Source organism: Perna viridis, chromosome 3 (assembly GCF_037379345.1).
Source record: "Perna viridis isolate PV_CMFRI_1.1 ecotype Kerala chromosome 3, ASM3737934v1, whole genome shotgun sequence".
NCBI classification, from domain to species: Eukaryota; Metazoa; Mollusca; class Bivalvia; order Mytilida; family Mytilidae; genus Perna; species Perna viridis.
Window position 1 is genome coordinate 60,824,900 of NC_142447.1, and position 16,615 is coordinate 60,841,514.

Sequence of the window (16,615 nt, forward strand, 5' to 3'; positions counted from 1 at the left end):
TTTTCAACTATTTTTAAAAATAGCAATTTTCAATTTTCTATGGGGCTCTCGGCTCCCCTTCCCTGGTTCCTCCACTAACTAAATAGTAATTTATTCGATTTTATTTGTAACTCAAAGTACTTATGTACTGAATAAATTTATATCGACCGTTTGTATTTTTAAACCTCAAATAATCGTCAAATTGCAAAAATATGGAACAAAAGTAAAGTACGGTGATCGAACGTATCTAAACACAAGCATAAATGGTTAATATTAAACTCTTTGTTTTATTATTTTTTTTTAATTTAAAACACACACACACAATCACAAATTCACGATGCATCGTAACACTGCGCCAGTTTGCGGTATATTCAGTTTCGATATCGGTTTACATGGAACACCTAGATTAATGTACACAAAATCCTCCTAACCAGTGCATAATTGAACTACAAACTACTATTTGACCATTCTCAGTCTTTGAATTTTCAGCTCGAAATTCAATTTATCGACGTAAGGTCGAAGCAACTATCAATGAAATAAATTGTATCCTTAGATACATGATCCTCTCAACTAGCTACATTTCTCAGTTAGTAAGATATATAGTCAAGTGCTACAGGTTATTCCACAGACACCTATGTGTCACGAAAAAACACTTAGTTTCTGGATATATAGTTCCAAAGACACGTACGTTAACATACTCATAAACGATAAAGCCTTAAAATGTAGTTTCAACAATGGTGTCTAGTGTAGGGACATTAGTCATGCACCTACAGCTCTATTGTAATAACATACAATTGGCCAAAATAGTCAAATATAGATTAAGAATGATTAAGAAAAAAGCAATAACACCAGACCAAAAAACGACGATTCCCGAGATATACATTATCGAAATTTCTATGTTATCGTCTATGCAAAGTTCCATTTTTATTTGTCATCTCCGTGCTTCCGATGTCACGAGACGGTAACCGTAATAAAAATACACGATACAATTGCTGATACGTCAGGATGGTTTTAGGAGGTTATGCTACCCCTTTGTAAAAAATGGCCAAAATATGAACACTGAACCCCTTTTCTTTATACATATTTTCTTGATCGGAACAACCCCCCTTTCTACCCCCTAGGGCCTGCATGAAATATCTGAGGACAGCTACTCCAATTAGTATGCAGCATTCCTCTATATATTTCATTTCTATGATTTATGACTATTTATAATATCGTGGGGTTTCATTTATAGTTTAACATCAAATGGTTTATCATGCATCTAAAATAAATAGCTATAGGTAACTTAAATATATCGAGACTACATATAGAAGAAACAGGTACTGATAAGATGTTGGAGATTAACACTTTTTAATTTGATCGTTGTTAATGCAAACCAAATTTACAAGTATATTCAGTTCGCAGTAAAGTTGTTTATTCAATGGGTTTGTTCATTGGTGTAAATAACACAGATTTGAATTTGATATATTAGAAATACCTGTATAAAGGTGCCCTAACTATCTGCATTTGAACTTGAATGAGGTATGCCAATGGGACTACTTTCCCGTGGTAGTGTAAGATAATTGCAGATGCCACCAGGCTTTACAAAGTTAAAGGCTCTGGCGACTGCTACATGTATTTATCAATTATGCCGTCCGTGCGAGATCCGGCAGGGTAGTCAAGGACGTTAAACCCCCCTTTAGAAGTTTATCAGTTCTGATCTTCGATCTAAATTGATAAAAGTTGAGTTGAAGCGAGGCATCTCAAATCTGGGATCACCCTTTTCTAGGATTTATACTAGTGAGGCTGCGTATTTGATGATGGGATCAAGTCCCTGTTGATGTAACTAGATGAGCTGTGAGCTTTTCCTGATGGACAAACAATCGTTAAAAAATGATTGTTATCTTGACTATATTGATTGAATAACAATTTAAAATTTTGGATATATATGCTTTATAGTAAAGTGTGGTAATAGGGGGAGACAAGTGGTACAAGTTTAGTTTTGAAGTATTATATATAAATCTCCATGTGGACCGGGGGTCGGGACAGACACTTTGAAAAGAAAGGGTGCCAGCCTGGTTTCTTTAGAAAAAAATGGTACTGGATATTATTTACCATTTTTTGTCAATTTCACACAATTTCCAACAAAGGAGGGGTGGAAAGCCCTAGCTGCACCATCCACCTGGAAACGTCACTCAGTGCAGACTTACTCTCGGATGCATTCTAGTAGGACCGCCGGAATGAGCCTATTGCATCGGCAATTGACTTAAGCAAGGAACAAACAAACAAACGAAAAAAAAAATCAAACAAAACATTTATTTATAAATAATATGTTATTTTGCCCTAGGAAATCAATATTGAAGAAACTTACATCGATCAGTCCAGAAAATTCCGAATGAGGTCATGTGACTTTCGCCATTTGTGTTGTTGGCATGTCAAGTACGTTAGAAAATGCCCTTTATTATGGTTAAATTTACAACAAGGTGCATTGAAGTGTTGTTTTAAGGTAAAACTACACAAATCTAATTAAGCTCTTTCAAGTTTCTCTGTATATAGGATAAAGCATCCAGGTAGAATGATTGATTTTATTGATAAAGCACCTAAGAGATCACCACTTACTTAGTAAGGTAGACACCCGAGATTTTTTTGACGTTGAAGTACTTGTATTATTTTCACTTACTTTTTCCTGAAAAGCATATCTCGGCAAAAATCGAGCTTTTTCGACACACAAGTATTTTGACTTATAGATGAAAGGACAGTCTGACTAAGTAAATGTATGCCAGTCCACTTTCAAAATCTATACTTTCACATTTTCAACCCCTGGCAAATGCACTTAATTTCAAACATGCTATACATGTTACGTCCTGAATTAAACTTTCCAGGAAGTATAACCTTTGCTTTTCATTAAAAAAAACAGGTGAAAAAGATTTGAAAAACTTCAACATCCTAACAAGACCTCATTTCCCTTGTTAAAATGACAACAAATACATGTATATCAAATACAAACTAAAACTATAGATTAAGGTATAAAGACATTACAAAATAATCTTTGAAGACATTACAAAATAGAACAATATTTTTTTTGTTCAATAATTCAGAACAAACATTATCTTATGGTAATAATTGTTACTTGTCATATCATTCCATCACAGTTGTTCAAGTTCCAATGAGTCCAATAAGATGTTTATACACTAAAAATTATATAGTCATCATTGTGGTACACAGCTAGATGAAATCCATTATTCAGGATACACAATGCTTTTGTTTATGCAAACTAAGAAGTAAAGTTCTTAAAATAGTAGGAACCATGACACAGACTCCAACAGTGTGTTTCCTGGTATTATAGCTTTGGAATTTTCATTGTCAGTCTTTCCGAAACAGGCTATTTCCGAAATTTCAAAGATTGTGTAAAAGTTAAATCATTTATGGAAAACACATCCATACATGTTAGCCTCTGCAAAACATCTATGTATTTAGGCTAGAAACCACTAATTCCACTTCCCATAGGCTTCTAAGCTAATTTCACAATATTCAATGGCTTCTCTGGACTTTACCTTAACTTTAACCTGCAGAGGACTATATATCAGCATGATTCTACATATGTCAGCTCAGAATCCTCAGAATGGCATGCGGGGTCAGCAGACTTGCAGTGCAGTACTGGTCACCGGAAGTGAAGGGTCTATAAATAGCATGGGAAATCCCAGTGTTTTCACAAGATAGGGGTTATATTTAGAAATCATTATGGAGATTAGGCTGCACATCACAAGAAGCAAAATGCACTTATAAAATGTACAGAAATGTTTTTCCTTTCAGAAACTGTTTAAATTTTTTAAATGAGATGAGAACTTTTTTCACAGCACTATGAGGAACAGGGGTAATTTCTGCGTAGGACTATTTTTGCGTACGTTCCAAATGCTCATTGGTTGAATTGGTGGTCTGTAACCTAAAGAGTCACTTTCTGTCTTAGCAAAAATAAATAACTATACAAGTATCTTCCTATACACATACTGAATGCATTTGCAAAGTTTCAGTGAAATGTGACAAGCACTTTTTTAAATATTTGATTTTTAAATATAGGGTAACCAAGTTGCGCAAGCAAAAAAGTGACAATATTCTACCATACTTAAATGCATTAAATATTTGCAAAGAACTTTTTCTGACTTTTCAATTAAAAAAAATCAATCATGACTTGTTTTTTAACAATATTAATAAAGAGATAGCCTTTAAAAGTAATCATTTTCTGAAAAATTGGTCTATTTTTTTAAAATTTATGTCTGACATGCTTCCCCCTTTTTCTTGATCACATGTCAAAAACCTTAAATCTTAAAATGTTCACAAAAGGTGATATATTTGGCTTTAAATTTGTAAATACAGTGTTTTCACATTCAAACATGATCAGTAAAGGGCACATAAAGCAAAAAAAGTACTCAAAAATGGATTTTCCATGTTGCCATAAGGAAATGCTTATATATCCTTAACCGCAGTAATGAAAGTGAGTTTTTCCTCATTTCTAACCAAATTTTTGCTCAAATCTACACAAAACTTGATTTCAAGTGCTGAGGTAAATATAGCCCTATAAGTTTAATATTTGATATTTTTACTAAATTTTCTACACTTTTTACAAGATAGGACATAAAAATCAGCCAAAAAGACCAATTTTCCATAATTTGGACCTAAAACTTAAAAAAATGCATATTTTGAAGGATATTTGTAGTGTATTCCTCTCATGGCAAAGTTTACAAGATCAAGTAGTTTAAAGCTATTCCAGTCTAAAGCTAAACCACTAATTCCACTTCCCATAGGCTTCTATGCTAATTTCACAATATTCAGTGGCTTCTGTGGACTTTACCTTAACTTTACCCTGCAGAGGACTATATATCAGCATGATTCTATATATGTCAGCTCACAATCCTCAGAATGGCATGTGGGGTTAGCAGACTTGCAGTGCAGTACTGGTCACTGGAAGTGAAGGGTCTATAAATAGCATTGTAAATCCCAGTGTTTTCACAAGATAGGGGTATATTTAGAAACCATTATGGAGATTAGGCTTCACATCACAAGAAGCAAAATGCACCTATAAAATGTACAGAAATGTTTTTCCTTTCAGAAACTGTTTAAATTTTTTAAATGAGATGAGAACTTTTTTCACAGCACTATGAGGAACAGGGGTAATTTCTGCGTAGGACTATTTTTGCGTACGTTCCAAATGCTCATTGGTTGAATTGGTGGTCTGTAACCTAAAGGAGACTGCAAAGCATCTTAGGTCCAATAAATTATAAACATATCTAGAGCTTTCTGTAAAGTCTGAATTTAAAGGGTTTGAAGCATCATTTTGTTCTTGTGATCTCACCAGTGTTGACGTCAGAAAATCTGGTAATTCAAACAGATCCCACGGATTCATGATTTTCAAGTCCAAATAGTGATACTGTTTTAAATTCTCCATGTGAATAACTAGCGATTCTCCACCATTTAAACAACTAGGAATTCTCCACCGTAAAAACAACTGGGGACACGTTGTTCAACTATTAAAGTATAAGTCCAGAAAAGTCAACCAAATAATAAATATGAGCTGGGCATTCCTCTATTTCAAGTATTTAATCCACTGATCTAAATATATCATTTATTATGATGTTATATAGATTGTACAATATTTTACAAATAATTTTACACTCGGTGTTACAAGAGTGGAGCATGATGGTAAGCTAACTAAAGATACAAAAAGTGCAGAGAATATAACACCCCAAAAACTCCTCCCACAAATTATAAATTAAACATTAAAAATTCTAACTCTGACCAATGGCTAACTTTCTTAAGTTCAATCGAACCAAAATATTTACTTGTCAAAAGCAATTAAGTCAGTGGAATGTTCAGCGGGAATAGTGTCATAAAATGTTATCAAAATAAAACTATAGATCTTTATCCTATGATGCTGGGAACAATCAACAGATGGTTGTGAGAAAGTCTCTGCATACAACTGTTAAAATTAATCTTAATCCCGATCTAGCTAATTACCATTTACTATTTACTGACCCATAATTAACCCAATACATAACAAAATGCTGTAATGGTCTTCTTTTGAATTTGTTACCATCAGGGAGTGTATACTGGTCAGAGAGTAGATCTTGCCACTTTTTTCACAGAAGCAGTTCTCATCAATTTGCTGAGCAGTTGTTTATTTTTCCACTTAAATTGTCCTTGAATAGCACTTTTGGAAGATTGTCTAGTCTGCTTTTAATAACTTAATATAGTTTTGAATTTTGTCTTGAATATTTTAAATAATGATTTTTCATAAACTCAAAGAATGTTAAAAAAATTGGTTGGCAAGATCTACTTCCTGACCAGTTCACCACACATTTATTATTTATGATGCAGAATTGTCCCCAGCCCACCCAAATATAAACTTTTTACAGGTAATCAGTTAATGTCTAATATGGAGTAGGCATTGCCTATAAAAGTGAGCGCCATGAGTTTCACCAAGCATAATTGAAATTTCCTTTTACCCTCACGAGCAACTCCAGCAAAAGCTTTTTTAAAGTTTCAAAATTTGTACTTTTCTGTCCCCAATACAAGATCCCCATGGAAGAGGGGAATATTTTGCACATACAATGTAACCTATGTAAACAAATACACATCAAAGATTTTGACGCAACTGACCCTCAATTTCAAGAATGTAATGAATGCCTTTCCTATCTCAGAAAAGCTACTGTTCAATTTGGATAATTGGATCAAAGCTATATTTTTTTTTGAGGCAGGTTAGGTTCTTGAACAGCCTGCTGAACTGAACATAAGAAAATATATAAAAAAAATAGGGAAGACCTCAAGATGATGTGAAAGGACTTATTTATTTTTACTGAGACATGCTCTTTGATCAAACATTTTTTAATTGTTCATCTGAAGAAAATCTAAAATTTTGTCCTTAAGGATAGTAACTTTTTGTTACTTGTGGGACATTACTTTTTTTCATCCAAAAGCCACTGGATTCTGCAGTCCTTAAATACACATATTTCAGGTGATTGATTTCACCAAAAATCTTAAGTGTAAAATGCTTTATAAGTTATTACGTCATGATAAATCAAAGTATTGTGATGTCATAACTTACAACTAATTTTACATTATGATTTTTTTGTGAAATTGACGCTAAAATTTGTGTATTGAAAACTTCAATTTCCATGTTCTTAGTCTTACACATTTATAACTTCCAATGTTTTAAAAAATATTTTCAGACAATTAAAAATGTCAGAAGTACATCTTGAGAATGAAGATATATTAGAAAATCCTGAACCAGAAGCAGACACTGATTTCCATGCAGAAGATGAATTTCATTTGAACAGTCATGCTGAAGATGAGTTTCATATTAGTAACAGTGCACCAAATATACAAAACAGCTACGAATGTGGACATGAAATTGGTTTGGAAGTGAATTTAAATTGCAATGATACAGAACTTCAAAATGTGACTTCTGGCATTGTAAATTGTTCTAACCCAGAAACTAATGATTTAAGACTACCGGACACTGATACCAATGTTGCAACTAGATTCAGTGGATTTGAAACTTTAGAGACTGATGCCAGTGTTACAACTAGTTCTGGGCTGGATGGTTTAGAAAATGTTGAGGCTGATATTTATGATGACTTTGAAGCTCCTGAAGATGAGATAGGTCATGACATACCAGAGGCAGATCTCTGTGATGTGACAGGTCAAGTTGATGATGTCAGAACCAACTTTTGTTCTAATGTGCTAAATAAGAATGATAGCATTCAGTCAAACGAGTCAGCCCAAACATGTTCTGAATCAAATGGGGCTTTATTTGTACCAAATGTGTTAAAATTGACCAAATCAGAAAGCGTTGAATCTTGCGAACCAGAATGTGATCAGGAGTCTTCCTTACAAAACATTGACACAGCTGATGATATCACTGATTCTGTGGGTATGCCTTGTGTCTCAGCTAGTATACTGGATATAACTGAGACTAATTCTGGTTCACATGAAAGTAAAGTTTCTGATGAAAACTCTGCATCATGTGAAAGTAAAGTGTCTAATGAAAACTCAGCATCACATGAAAGTAAAGTTTCTGATGAAAACTCAGCATCACATGAAAGTAAAGTTTCTGATGAAAATTCTGCATCATGCGAAAGTAAAGTATCTAATGAAAACTCAGCATCATGTGACAGTAAATTGTCTGATGAAAACTCAGCTAATAATAGTATTGATGAAACTATTGAGTGCAATGGGAACTGTGATGAAGTGGATGAATCAATTCTGAAGGAAAATTCTAGTCCTGACAATGCATGTGTTCAGAGTACATTCAAAGTAGTATCTAGTCAATCTAATGATGATGACGTGCCATCCAACATTGAAAAAATGTGTTGCACAGACAATATTGGCGAAGGCCTTGGGAGAAGTCCTGCCGGTAGTGATGTGGTGTCTTCATGTAATACTGTGACTAATAATACAAGTGATCAGAAGACTAATGTAGAAGACACTGTGGCTGCTGATGATGAATTATTATCAGAATTAGACTCAGAATTAGGTGGTGTTAATGGCTGTGCTGCAGCATTTGATGATAACATTGAGAATGTTACAGATTATAATCTCAGTGAAAAAGAAAACTTGCAACATATCTGTTCAAATAACAACTCTGACAATACTGTTGATGAGGTTGTCAGTAAAAATGACAATTTCAGTGAAGAGGCGTGGCAAGTAATTCAAAACTTACAGCAAAAACTCACCAAGATAAGGCAGCAACTAAAGTGAGTATATGATAAAAGTGAAATGAACTGCTTAGTCCACTAATGTACTATGTATATGCTTGATATGTACATGTACATGTGTATGGTCAAATTGTTCAGTATGTCAATATCAATCTGCATGCATACAGTGTACATGTTCAAATGTACAATTTATACATATATACTTTTTGTATTTTGAAGAAACAGAACTGACCACAATTAATTTACAAAATTTACATGTAAATCTGACCTATTTTTCTTGCTTTTCTGCTGATACAATGTACATGTATCTCCAAAAAAATGATACAGTGGATTTACTGTATCATACATTTGGACAATATGATACATTTACTTCCACCCATCTACATGTATTTAGGGTTTTATATTATTTGCAGCTTAAGTAAAATAAACTGAATTGTTCATTCATACCATTCATACATTGTACATTGTACATGTATATGTTTACATTTTTGAAATACATGTACACAATGTACACATGTAGGGTTTGTTGCACCTCAAGCATGTCAAGATTAAAGTTATCACTTCAAAGTTACATAGCTGTTATTGATTATTTTGAGTGAGTGTTGTGTGTTCTCATCTTCACTGTCTTGTGTTTTTAGTTTAATTCAGTGTATAGCAGAGTCCGAGTTGCTCATTTGCTTTTTTTACTTTGTATGTATTGTTTTAGTTACTTTGTTTTTTAGTGTGATTGTCTGTTTTCCATGTCTGGTCTTTGTCCCTGGATTACATTCTTTGATTTCCACTAGAATCTTGGTTCTATTGATTACTCTTGATTGCTTATTTTATAGTTTTGTGTCTTTTACATTTTGAAGTTGTTGGTTGTTTCTGACAAAACCCAGTCTCAGTATTCTTTGCTTGGTCTTTGTCCCTTGTAGTGATGTTCTGATGGTTGATTATAATTGAAAACGTAGATATTTTTCAATATCTGGTGATGATCAATTATTTGTCTGTCCATCCATCTGTTACATACTCGTGTCCGGACTGTAACTTTTTTTGTATTTTGATGAAGGCTTTTGATATATTTGTATTTTGAATGTGGGTACATGTAGATCACCTAATGACCATGTGTCATGTACCATGGATAAGGGCCTATGACCTTGAACTTTGACCTCATGGTCAAATTCCTGTTTTTTCATTGACAAACTGATGTCTGGGCTGTAACTTTTGTCTTTCAATTTTGGTTTTTGATGTTTGGCATATGAGTAGATCACCTAAAAACTATGTTTCCTGTACCATGGATAGTGACCTGTGACCTTGAACTTTGTCCTCAAAGTCAAATTCCTGTTTTTGCTATGACTAACTTATGTCCGAGATGTACAATGTACATTGCAGCTATTATCTTTTGATGTGGGCTTTTGATATTTGGAATGTGGATAGATCACTTAAAGACAGTGTGTCGTGTACCACAGATAGTGGCCTATGACTTTGAACTTTGACCTCAAGGTCAAATTCTTGTCTTTTCGGTGACAAACTCATGTCTGGTCTGTTTGACATTTTCTTATTTAAGAAAAATATATTTGATTCCATACCTCTTTCTCAACTGGTAAATATTTCTGTTGAATATGAGTGCTGCATTGAAAACTGAAAATATTGAGTTGGTATGCTTTTCCCAAATCTCTTTTGTATACATGTAATTGCCAAGGTGGGGCCACAGAGATTTTTTTGTCATCTGTCTTGTCATTAAAATGTTTGTAAATTGTCAATTTCTTACCTTTTTAAAGTGCTTTAGTGACAGACAAGATTCTGGTCACATGACGGGGAATCAACAGCGAAAGTTGTTTGACCACTCAGACAATAAATAATTGTCATACAAGTGGAAATATTTCAAGTTGACTAAAATATAAGATGGCCCTACAATTACTTATTATAACCAAAAGCCACCTGTAAACTATGTTAAAAGTCATTTAAAAAATAATTTTATTTTTCAAAAATGTTTTACAGTGCTTAAGCCAAAATGGCCATATAATGTTTAGGGTAGGCACAAAAAAACAGGGTAGGTAGGGTAGCAAGAAACAGACATGTATTATTTTTTATTAAACTTATGTCCGTTTTATCGATAATTGCATCAGACAGGCAACTCCAATGATTCTAATTATTTGATAATGGATTTTCATCTAATCCCAATGTTAGTCCCTTAACTTTCAAGGTTTGGCTTTTGCTCACACATGTAATTAGCTACTTTGTAAAGGTTACTTGTAACTACTCATGATTTACTGTAGTTCATGTTCAATGTAAAGTTCAGCTACTGATAGAACGTGTAGATAATTGGTTTAAAATAAATATACAACATGTAAGTCCCTTGACACATACAAGACTATTGATCTATAGTAACAGATGATGGTTAAAAATAATTTTTAAATATACAGTAAAAACAATGGTTTGATCTACAGTCTTAGTATCATACAATGATTCACAGTGGTTTGTTGAAATCTGTATTGTACTCAATACATTTTATTGGCATGTCATTTTGACATACATGTACATTGTAGATTTTTTAAAAATAATATCTGCAAATTGGAATTTACTATTTAAATAATGTTGTTTTTGATAGAAGTAATGAAGAATATAGTGATCTGAAGATTAATGAATTGGTAGCAGAAAAAGAGAGTTACAAGAAGGAACTTGAAAAGCAGCACAGTTCTGATGATCTATATTTACCACAGATTAAAGAGGTACATTAATGGGAAATATCCAAGAATAAGGGGTCAGAAGGGGACTGATAATTCAATTCTTGTCAAATTTAGAACAGGTTCAAATGTTAAATCACTATCATTAATCAGAGCTGTATCAATCTTGAATGCTGTATCCAAACTTGTCCTAACTCTGCAGGGTTTGACCATTGCTGTCATATCAAGCAGTGCTTTATGAAGCATTTAAATATATACATGTACAACTGTACTTTACATTACTATATTCAAAACTATTGGTAGGAATGTTTGCAGTCTGGACACATACATATTTTTGCATTGTATCATATGACCATGCTTGTACAGAACTCATATACATGTGATAATTAGCAGTCTTTTCATGTCAGTATAACTGTACAATATCATTAGTACATGTACATGTATAGGCAAATAAAACATTCAGTATATTTATAATACATGTACAGTTTACATGTAGGTACTTTTGATACTAATACCTATTTGACCTTTCATTGTTTTAGTTTTGGTTTGTGTCTTGAAGATGCTGACTTCTTGTATTTTACAGTTGGAGTACACAATATCCCAACAACAGAAGGAAATTAACAGTGTACGGAGCAAACTGTCCAATCATGATGCTGCAGCTAAACGTGCTGTAACAGCCCTACAGGGAGAAATGAAACAGAGAATTGATCAGGTTTGTAATGTGCTGTAACAGCCCTACAGGGAGAAATGAAACAGAGAACTGATCAGATAGGTAATGTGCTGTAACAGCCCTACAGGGAGAAATGAAATAGAGAACTGATCAGGTATGTAATGTGCTGTAACAGTTCTACAAGGAGAAATGAAACAGAGAATTAATCAGGTATGTAATGTGCTGTGACAGTTCTACATGGAGAAATGGACCAGAGAACTCATGACATGTACACTATACTCAGTGACATTTGTATTCTCTAACACTAAAGTCAGAGTTTTAAATCCATGTTAGGCAGTGAAACACCATATCAGTCAGATTTTTTGAGAGAAATGTGAGTGTTACATCCACCCAGCTGGGACATCATATATTCTGGTTGTTAATTGTGTATGGAGAATCACTGACCTGCGTGTGAAATTCACCCAATACAGTGAAGTTAATCTCATTGATCTCCACTGATAATATGGATGTTAGTATACCTGAGCTTCCAGGTCACTGCCTCCAAAATTCATTTGGGACCCCTGAAAATCACAACAGGGGGGTCCGTGGACTTGTGAAAATTCTTAATCCAATCGCCGAAATCTATACTAGTAACCCCGGTCAGTCCAGCTTTAATCCAAGCTGTTGGCACAATAAAACAGCGGTTGAGACGATTAGCATGTGGTATTAACTATTGACATAATAATGTGATAATTGCAAAAAAAAAAAAGACATTTATTGTTGAAACATACTTCATAACTGTCCTGTAATGAGTTATAATTAATTGCAGTCCATTTGATGACCAGACACATATCGGAGACATTGTAAATACAGTGAAACTTCTCCAAACTGGACCCTCAGAAATTGGTCTTCACTTCAAACCGACCGTTTTCAAAAGTCCCTGCCACTATATCTTAAAACCTGTGTGTTTTGTCTTCAATAGACCAGCCACCCCCTAAAACCATACATCGGCCAGTTTTTCACAGTTTTAGTTACATATTTCAAAGAAAAACAACCTCTCAATTCCAGCCGCTTGGTTATTGTTCACCTGTAATAAATGTGTCAACAAAACTGTAAAGGATTACATAATATTACATAATATTAATAATTCATTCACTGACCGGTTTGCATTTAATCAGTGGACAGATGATAATTTATGGGGACAGTAGTTTAAACAACAAATTTAATCCAGACATTACATTTTGTCATTGATTGGCTGTTAATTGGTGTGTACACACATCAGGCAACCTGGGTAATTTGATTTTACGATCTTTTAACTGTCAATTAATGTGACTTGTACCCAAGCCAAAACAACATAGGGGTGAAATTATTAGACCTTGTTGATCGGTAATTTACGAAAACAATACAAATGATTAATTACCATCAATAGCCCTTTGATCTTTAATACACATTCTTTCAAAACCGTGAACATTATTTTGTCGACAGTACCGTTTATAAAATCTAATCATTTACAAATGATGCAAGCTTTGAAATGTAATAAAAGGCCAGAAGTTTTGAATTGGCATTAAACATGTCTCAACCAACAAACTGACTAGGTGTAGGGTTATAAACCGGCCACCCCTATAAACCGGCCATTTTTTCTTGTTCCAGTGGTGGCCGGTTTGGAGAAGTTTCACTGTAATGTGTTCATTTAAATTTCTAAAAATAGACAACTATATATGTGCCAGGTTCATCAAGGGATTATTTTTATATGGAAGTAAATATTGGACGGCATCAGTCGTTTAACAAAACTGATCACTAAAATAAAGATATATGTAGATAGTATTTGAAATGTGCTTTAAATAAGAAATGTCTTGGAGTTAACTTGAAGAATTTTTAGCAGTAAAAAATGACCGATTGAGTTTGCTGTCTCGTTGTCATTTGGACAACGTATTGTAACTTATAACTATTACTGACAATGTTCGTAGTTCTGATAAAGGGCTTCTACTTTACAATTCTTATGTACACATTATATAGAAGTCTTGAGACCTGTAATTAGTTTTGGTTATTTCTGGAAAAGCTGTTCAATTATTACATAAAACTATCAGGAACTAAAGCTTACTGTTGTTACACTGGAATCAAATTACAACAATCAGTCAAAGTGTTTGTATAATTAATAGTAATTATTAATTTAATAGGGCAAAATTTAAATATCAAAAGATTGCATTATTACTTTTAAAAAATATAAACTAATATTTCTACATGATATCTCCTAGTCATGGGACATACATGTAACTGTAAATAATGAATAACACATAAAAAATGGTAATCATGTACAAAATAAAAAAAAGTTAGATGATGCCGAAGTTTTTATGACATCACTAAATTTTTATCTTCACTGGAGTGCTCCAAATTACCTGAGAAACAGAAACAGAATATACATCATATCTTACAATGAATTCCCCGTTATGCCTCATTGAATTTTATGACTATTACAATATACAAACGGTCAGTGTTGGCTAGATGGAATATGAGTGTTAATCACTCAAAATATCTGTGTAACATGGAGTTTCACTAAGGTCTAACTTAAGAGTTAGAGAACCATTCCTCTCTGTGTGTAGTGTAGCTTGCTTTTTCACAATATGTAGTTGTGCATACTACCAGAAATTTTTGACTCATTCAATTTTGTGGGAGTAATGCCCATTGAACTTGGAAATAGCATGAAATATACTACTGAAGCAGATTGTACACTCAACACCTCAGAAACAACTGAACCAAATTTCATGATACTTCGTAGGTTGTTAGGACACAATGTGTAGTTCTGCATAAAAACAGGAAATTTAAATTTTCTTAAATATACAAATGGAGCAGCTTGTCATTGCAACTCCTCTGAAATTACTCAACCAAATCCCAATCAAATTGGTAGGTATCACAACATGAAATGCTGCAGTACCTGTAGCCTTCAGCACCTGTGTATGGAGTTTTTATACCACAACTCATGTTATACCAGAGCTTGCCAAAACTATATGTCTTTTTCTGCTGTGCTCAACTTCTTACAATTAGGCTTTTGGAACAGGGTTATATTGTCACAAGATTAAAGTCATCACTCCACAAGTTCTATGGTCATCCTCATGAACTTATGAAGCATTACAGTGTATCCATTTGCATCATGAGGACCTATTTGTTCACTGTGTCATAGTTTTCATTTCCTCTTTCATCTACCCCTGAAGTGACATTTTATGAGCATTTCTAGAAATGCAGAAGACACTTACCCTACCAGTGCACCTGGTCAGTCCTCTCAATTGGAATCTGGGTTGGTCACTTTGTACATGTTATTTTGGTTATTTCATGTTATTTGATGTGTCTAGTCTTTGATTTTTATGATTACCAATCGTAACTCCTTGATTACCCTTGTTTTGGCACTTTGTGTTATTTTTCTGATTACCAATCGTAACTATGTTCCCTTGATTACCCTTGTTTTGGCACTTTGTGTTATTTTTCTGATTACCAATCGTAACTCCTTGATTACCCTTGTTTTGGCACTTTGTGTTATTTTTCTGATTACCAATCGTAACTATGTTCCCTTGATTACCCTTGTTTTGGCACTTTGTGTTATTTTTCTGATTACCAATCGTAACTCCTTGATTACCCTTGTTTTGGCACTTTGTGTTATTTTTCTGATTACCAATCGTAACTCCTTGATTACCCTTGTTTTGGCACTTTGTGTTATTTTACTGATTACCAATCGTAACTCCTTGATTACCCTTGTTTTGGCACTTTGTGTTTAATGGATTAACAGGTGTCTCTTTGTTACTTATGGATAATAAATTTTCATTTCCTTTAGAACAAAGGGAGACATACATTTTAAAGGCAAAAGCATTGTGTAGAGGATGGTAGTCCTTGTTTTTTTTACTAAATGTATAGTATGAAACAGGAAGGAATGGTGACTCCATGTACTGTAAAACTACTTTTATTCGTGGGTACCAATTTTCGTGGTTTAGGGAAAACATATCAGTTCATATCTTGAATTTGTAGATTTGACAACTCTGTCATACAAATGAATAGAAAATTTACTTTTCATCGGGAACCAAATTACCTAACCCATGAAAACCACGAAAATTAGTACTCCAGGAAACAAGAATACTTTCACAGTATCTACATAAACAAAAGGCGTTTAGAAGCCACATGAATGTGTTCATATATACTGATTTGTAATAAAATATATGGACTGATATTTAACTGTAATCATTTGATCCTCTATACATCCATTACAACATACAGTAAGCCTAGCTGATATCTTTTTTATATTTATTATATGCATAAAAATTAAAGATATGTTTATTGATTTAAATGAGTGTTTTAAGGATATACATGTACTGAGGGTAAATATGACGTGTTTCATTTTATGAAGTAATATTACAATATGTAGAATACATGTATACTATAGAAACTAGTTGTAAAGGATTTGATTCTGCAAGGAAGGATCTGGATGGAAAGAACAATATGTACTCATTATTTTACACATTTTTTCATACTTTAAAAAAGTAGACTTAGCCAATATTAAAATGTTATCTTAGAATCATTGGTATTGTAGTGTCATTCTTAGTGTTGTCGTTAGACACTCTGTAGGATAAATTGAATACTAGAATACT

At 33.5% G+C, this 16,615-nt stretch overlaps 1 protein-coding gene across 3 annotated transcripts in view; it reads left to right on the forward strand.

Annotated features, from left to right (window-relative positions):
* Positions 1-2,351: 2,351 nt before the first annotated feature.
* LOC148623203 (coiled-coil domain-containing protein 186-like) overlaps positions 2,352-16,615 on the forward strand; it is a 46,505-nt gene continuing 32,241 nt past the window's right edge. For 2 of the 3 annotated variants that reach the window (XM_088573812.1, XM_088573814.1), the window contains exons 1-4: positions 2,352-2,464; positions 7,182-8,708; positions 11,260-11,380; positions 11,919-12,047. In XM_088573812.1, the coding sequence (XP_088429938.1) occupies positions 7,192-8,708; positions 11,260-11,380; positions 11,919-12,047 (1,767 nt within the window). In that variant the 5' untranslated portion in view covers positions 2,352-2,464; positions 7,182-7,191. The remainder of the gene's footprint in view (positions 2,465-7,181; positions 8,709-11,259; positions 11,381-11,918; positions 12,048-16,615) is intronic. The other variant, XM_088573813.1, reaches the window with a different exon arrangement.